We start from the raw sequence: 6,756 nt of genomic DNA on the forward strand, positions 1-6,756 counted from the left end.
AAAAGCAAAGGCCTTTTGGTTTTGGGAAACCAGATTGAGAGACTAAGTCCAAAGGGCTGACAAACCTTGCGCCCTACATGATTATTTATCTGCACGCTCTAACGCAGCCGGTGTACCAGGGGCGGTGACGAGAACCTACTTTGTGTATCTGGTAGGAAACGGCAGGGCATCAGAGCTAGAATCAAGCCCTTTATGCTCTCAATGCCAACTCAGTAGAAGAGCCTTTGACATCCACCTTAGCCTTCAGACCCACCGCCGTCTCCCTACTTGCCTCAGAGTGACAGGGTACCAAGAAGGCCTGGGAAGAGCCAGAAGCAGGAGAGTTCATGGCCAACTGCCTTTCAAGCAAGGTAAAGACAGGAGGAGGCCTTACCCGATGGAGCAGGAACAGAATTGATTTTCTTGTCGTCTAAAGGCAACGGGGGACTCTGGTGGAATGTCATGGAACCTTTCAGATGGTATTTTCGGCTATCAGGAGGGGTACTGGACATAAGGGACTCTGCCTCATTTCTGATGTCAATAATTTTGTCACAGATCCACTCCTGTGCCTCTGGGTCTAAACTCTTGGAAGGTCCCACGGCGTTACAGGTTTCACTTGCCTTTCTGGTATTGGCTGCATGGCTAGTCATTCTTTTGGTGGACGATCTGTAAAAAGAGATGCTTAGGTTAGAACCCTGACTATCCCAAAGCCAAGGTTTTGTCCTCAAAGAAGCCTTATCCTTAAATGAAGGATAAATAACTTGGGATAAGTAACTTATCCTTCAGAATCCTAGCATGGGAAAGCAGGAAGAGATCCTGGAAATCACAGAACACACTGGTTTCCAAATTGTGTCCTGCCAAGTCCCAGGGTTCAACACTAAGCAAGGCCGAGAGCGGCTGAGCACGCAGGCCTCCAGAAGCCCCACCCCCCACTTCATGTGGATCCAGGACATGGCCAGAACCATGGAGTGAGGACGGACTGGCTCTCCCAGCTCCAGGGCTCAGTCCAGCCCGTCACTGAGCCTCTTGGCCCCTTGTGTTCACGTGGGCCTTGGAGGCTCGTGTCTTTTTTTAAGATTTTATTTATTTGACACAGAAACAGAGCGAGTGAGGGAACACAAGCAGTGGGGAGTGGGAGAGGGAGAAGCAGACCTCCCGCTGAGCAGGACCCTGAGATCATGAGCTGCGCCAGAAGGCAGATGCTTAATGATTGAGCCACCCGGGCACCCCAGGCTCACCTCTTCTTAGGCAATCCCCAGGGAACCTTCCTGAGAATCTATTGCCACTCTCCCAACCTAACTCCTGCCCTCAGTTTCCCCATATGTAAAACAACATCCACACCGAAGTCAGAGTTGCAACGAGCATCGGAACAGGCGACATCAAACACCTGGTATGCGGCAGTCACTCGATGCCCCTCCCAGATTTTATGAGCAACACCAGTGTGCACAAAAGCACAGCTTAGGGCTGGATGTATCTGGTTTGAATGTGGGCTCTGCCTTATCACAATGGGATGTTGGGCAAATAAGGCCCGTCGTCTCTCCGTGCCTCAGTTTCCTCGTCTGTAAAAGTGAAGATGATAGCCCTTACCTAGCAAGGCTGCTATGGGGATCAATTTACTTCTGGAAGTACTTGACACAGTGCTTGGTAAAAACTAAGAGCTCAGTCAGTAATTTTGTGTATGACTCCCACCAATTTTATTCTGATAAGCTTGCTGAGTGACTCACCTGGTACCTTTTGCCTGAGCCAAAGGGTCTTTCGCACTTTTTGGTCTGAAGTTTTTCATGTCGCCATTAAAAAATGTTTTTGTCTCTCTACGAACTTGGCCAGAAGTGGCGTCTAAAAACACCAGCTTGGGAGTGTTCTTCTTCATGTTTTTAAAATGTGTTTTGAGTTTTGTGGATGAATCCATGCCATTTATAAAGGCTTGGAAAACAAAAGGAAGAAGATTAAAACTGGAGTTTCGACAACGAAGGCAACAGAAGGTGAAGGCTGTGATGGTGGCGCGTCGGGGCACAGCGGCCGCCTACAGGCAAGGGGGGGCCATGCGGCAGGATGCTGGGGTGCAGGGTGCCGCCCGGCGCACAGGCCTGCTCGGGCCTCAAAGCACAAAGGAGCCACCTCTGAGGAACCTGCCTCCTTCCTCTGACAGACAAGAGTGGGAAGCCGGAGGGTAGCGGGCCGCAGGCTTCTTACCCCTCCTCCTGCCCAGCCACCTGGCCAATCCCACCTCTTCTTTCGGCCTCGACTCCAGTGCTGCCTCCTCTGTGCCCCTGCCCTGCTCTGACTGCTCTATTCTCACCGCGTTCGGGCCAACCCGCCGGTGGCAGTATCACCGTGTGCCTCTGTTTTGCCACGGGCTGCCCTGAGGCTAGGTCTCCTCCTCTCTGTATCCCAGCTAGCCCAGGAGAAAGAAATGCATGTTCGTTTCCATTTGTGGGATTAAAGAGTGCCTAGTTCTGCTGCCATGAAGTGGCGCCTCCCCATGAGGGACTCGGCCATACATCTCAGAGGGTTCTCAGGTCATGACAGGTGTGACGTTTCTCTCCGGGAGGTGCAAAGTGGCATTCCTGCTGCAGTTAATCATGGATGCCATCCCAGGCTGGGAGCCAGGAAATGCTCGTTAAGCCTCACGTTCGGGTAAGAGCTACTACCTGCAGCCTAACGGCACAAGCTGCACCTGACCAACGGACGCCACCGCGGCAGGCTTTCCCGAGTTGTCTACGCGCCAGGTACTATTCTCAGCACGACATGGATCAGCCTATCACAATGGGCTACCTCCTGCTACCCTAGGAGGACCACATTTGCTTCCCCTTTTTCAGGTAGGAAAACTGAGTACAGAGAGGTTCGGTAAGTTGCCCAAAGCCACACAGCTCAGAAGCAGAGGCACCCCTAGGTGAACCCAGACAGTCCAACTCCTACACAGTGACTAACAAAACTCAAAAGGCAAGCAAACCTGATGGACGCAGGTCATCAAACGAATTGTCATCACTTTCTGACTCCTCCTCATCGTCCGCCTCGTCCTCCTCGTACGTGTTATCAACAAAGGGTTCTGCAGCCTAGGATGAGAAAAGAAGTCAGGATTACATCTAATATTCTGTCAGCCTGACTTGGCTATTTCAGAGAGAAGAGGTTTCATGCTGGACTGATTGATGGCTATTTTTCATCATTTCAATTAAAAAGTTAAAAAAAATCTAATGTCTTGGGCCCAAAGACGACAGGGGACAGAAGAGCTGACCCTAGCTGTGTCTTTCGGTTAGGGAAAGACACTCAGGAATGAAAGACTTCCCCGAGTGGGAGCCAAGGGGGCCATGGCTCTGGGTTGGGATGCAGGGTCCGGACTAAGCTAAGGTAGGGCCAACTGATGGAACAGCTAAAAAAAATTCTTGGCTGTCTCTTGAGGGGAAAATCCCCAGGCCAGCAGGCTAAGTGATCTTTCAGATGGTGACTCGCTGCACTTTCCAGAAATGACATTTGCATTCTATGTTGCCACGGTATGAATGACCACACTGGGGAACTGGAAAGAGCTAAAATACCAGTGTGGCAGCACAAAGGGTAAAGGGCATAGAATTTGGAGGGAAAAGGCCTTAGAGGCATCTGATGCCTCCAAAGACAGGATGCTGGAGTAAGCAAATACTTGTGAGAGCAACCCCAAAAAGTACTTACCATAAAGGAAAAAAATGAATTTGGATTCATGAAAATGAACGGTCTGTTCATCAAAAAGCATTATGAGAGTATGAGGCAAATTAGGGCAATACCTACACATGCACAGAAGCAGAGGAGGTAAAAACTACACAACAGTAAGAAGCAAAAGCCGCTGAATGGAAACATGGACGAAGGACTTGACAAGGCACTTCACCAAAGCAGATCTCCAAATGGCCAAAAAGTAGATGAAAAGGCACTCGAGTTCATTAATCATCAAAAACTACCAATCAGCTCGGTAGTGTGCAAATTAAGAACTTCTGTGCAGCTGGAGGCCACGCGTTAAGACAGGCCACGAACTGGCCGAGGACACATGCAGCACCAGCGAGCAGGAAAGTAGGGGCATCCAGAACAGAGGAAGAACCACAAGTCAGTGAGAGAAAGACAGTATCAGCCCAAAGGCTCTGGGCACAGACCCGAACAAGCATCTCGCACAAGAAAAAGCAGGACAGCTCATTAAGGACAGAACGTGCTCCACCTCCCATAACGAGGGACACGCGCGCAGGATGCTCGCGTTGCCGCCAGGCCGGCCGAAAGGCGGCAAGCAGCTGAAGCAAGAGGACTTCTCACGCACTGCTGGCGGGGACACACAGACTACCTTTGCGGTATTCGAATCTGTCTTTCTTGTCCGCTTCATAATCTCCTCAATTCTCTATTTAAAGGAAAATAAAAATTCAAACGTGAAAACAGATCAAAAACAAACCAACAGTCCCGAGGAAGTTGATTACTTCCATTTTCCACGAGCAGACGCACCGGAACTGGCCCCAAGCCAAAGCTTTCACCACTTCGAGAGCTCGGGGGTGGCCGCCAGGGGCCCTCCCAGTCCCAGTGTCAGTCATCCTGAAAGCATCTGGAGGGGTAGCAGCCGAACTAGCCATCTTAACCCAGAAATCCAATTACCTTTCACTCGTCATTTTGTAGACTCAGAAATTCATGACTTAAAAGCACATACTGCGAGCCAGTTAGGACTTTTTAATGTTTTGGTCTGAACAGATCACGACTGAAGCGGATAACCAAAAGAATGCACCCCAATGATGTAACACTGTCAGAAGGCTGAGGCTGCAAAGAGCACACCCACAGGAGGGAAAGAATTTCTTCTTGGTGCACACCTGGCCTCCTCAGGGTGACCCACTCCCAACAGAGAGGCCTTGCAGCCTGGACTGGGGCCTCCTGATCCCAGATGAGCCAAACTGAGTTGCACAAAGTGAGGTCCCACCTTACAAACAGCCTACACCTCGGCCTTTAAGAGACGCCTGCACCTGGTGCTCCCTCCCACTCAGCTGCTACGGTTTCTAGCCCAGTCCAGAAGAAACTAGCTTCCACCAACCCCTCCCAGGACCAGAGTGATTCTGCTCAAAGGAGCTTTGTTCCCAGAGGTTTGTGATACCGCCGTGTCACTGTACTGGCCATCAGTGGTCTGCCACGGAGAGGTCAGGTCAGCAAGAGGAGACCCTTCTACATAGGAAGGGTGAGATCCTTGGATGAGAAAGAAGAGAGCTGCAGTGGGAAAACCACCAGAAGCTAACATACCACTTACTTGTGATTTTGAAGAACATGTTTTGGTATCGTGTGCCCAACATTGTTTTCGAAACGAACCAAACTCCCAAAACAGAAACAGTACCTTTTTTCTCTCTAATCTCTCCTGCAAATTCTGTAACATAATTCTCTCCTGTTCCTTCTTGCGTTTGTCAGCCTCCTCCTGAGCTTTTATTTTGGCGTCCCCTTTCTAGAAAATTTGCATAAAAATACCACTTACTCTCAATATACAAGTGATAACTGAGAACAACAGCTGAGAAAATTAAACAGTTAAAGGTTATCCAGCATAAAAGAATGTAACCTTCTTTTGACAAGTACCTATACACGCGACATTCATGAATTCTGAGTTTTCAAAACATCAGCTAAAAATGCACAAAACCAGGCTAACCATCGTCTTGAAGATTTAGAAGCCATGTCTGTCCCCTCCAGGACCTCAGGGTCACCATTCCAGCACCGTGGTTATCAGGCCACTATGGTCCCCAAATCAGGAATTATACAGCTATCCATTAACACAGCAAAAGGAGCCAAAAGTCTTACACCTTTCGAAAGCATGGAGAGGATCCTTAAAGACAGCTTCCCGGGGAATGCAAATGCACACAACCGCTTATGCGACACACAACTGATTCTATTAAGTGATACACTAAAACTGGAATATTAAGTAGGCTGTGTTAGCAATTCAAAGTGAGTGTAGAGTCTGAGCTCAGTTTGTGGATTTATTCACCAGAGGATTTGAATTTGCATGGGTGAGACATTCTTACTGGGGAACTGGAGGACTTTAAACTTTTGGAGGCACTCATAATTTTTATCGTCTCTGTTGGGGGGTATGTGGAGTGCAGCTGTGAGTGCCACAGAGTGCAGGACTGGGAAAACTCACGTAGGACATATAATCTGTGCGAGCAATGGGACTTCCTGAAACTGAGCTGCAATGTTGTTTATGTAGACAAAATAAAAAACTAGTAATTTATAATTCTCAGCTTTCTGCTTCTGTTTCACTTGGAAGATATTTTAGAATTTTGCCAAGGGTGGCTGGGAATGACTTGTAGTGGCCCCGGGTAGCAGCTAGATGATAATGGAAAAACACAGCCACACAAGGCTGCATCTGTTCATCATCTTTCTGGGGGAAACAGATTTTTGCCTTGGGTTTTAAATGAATTTCAGAATCTGGTCCTCAACCTCTGATAAAGTGGAGAGCCAGCAAACCTGTAGTAACACTTTCTGGTCTTCTGGATCTGGAGATCCTTTCTTCATTTCCTTCTGTTGTTGCCCATCTTCCAGTCTCGAGAATTCTTCTTGTTGGACTTCCGCTGCTTTCTCTGCCACGTCCTTCGGTTTGCTAATAACACAGCACATTCAAACAACTCTTAGTATTTGTCTCAGTCTCTACCATATACAGCTTACAGTAATACGCGCATTTTTTAAGTCATCTCTACGTCCAACATGGGGCTCAAACTCCCGACCCCGAGCTCAAGAGTCACATGGTGCCCCAACTGAGGCCGCCGGTCCATTCCAGAGGCCGCACACACGCGCACATGGGGGGGGGGG

At 48.9% G+C, this 6,756-nt stretch overlaps 1 protein-coding gene across 1 annotated transcript; it reads right to left on the reverse strand.

The window, feature by feature from the left end:
* Positions 1-21: 21 nt before the first annotated feature.
* Positions 22-6,564, reverse strand: LOC111140436 (MAP7 domain-containing protein 3-like). Its single transcript, XM_022492689.1, has 6 exons — positions 6,415-6,564; positions 5,300-5,404; positions 4,277-4,330; positions 2,933-3,035; positions 1,704-1,902; positions 22-645 (listed from the first exon to the last, which is right to left on the reverse strand). The coding sequence occupies exons 1-6, from the start codon at positions 6,562-6,564 to the stop codon at positions 342-344; spliced, it is 915 nt and encodes a 304-aa protein (XP_022348397.1). The 3' UTR covers positions 22-341.
* Positions 6,565-6,756: the final 192 nt, after the last annotated feature.

The sequence above is a fragment of the Enhydra lutris genome, unplaced genomic scaffold, assembly GCF_002288905.1.
Source record: "Enhydra lutris kenyoni isolate GAN:26980312 unplaced genomic scaffold, ASM228890v2 scaffoldscaffold1146, whole genome shotgun sequence".
In the NCBI taxonomy this organism is placed as follows: Eukaryota; Metazoa; Chordata; class Mammalia; order Carnivora; family Mustelidae; genus Enhydra; species Enhydra lutris.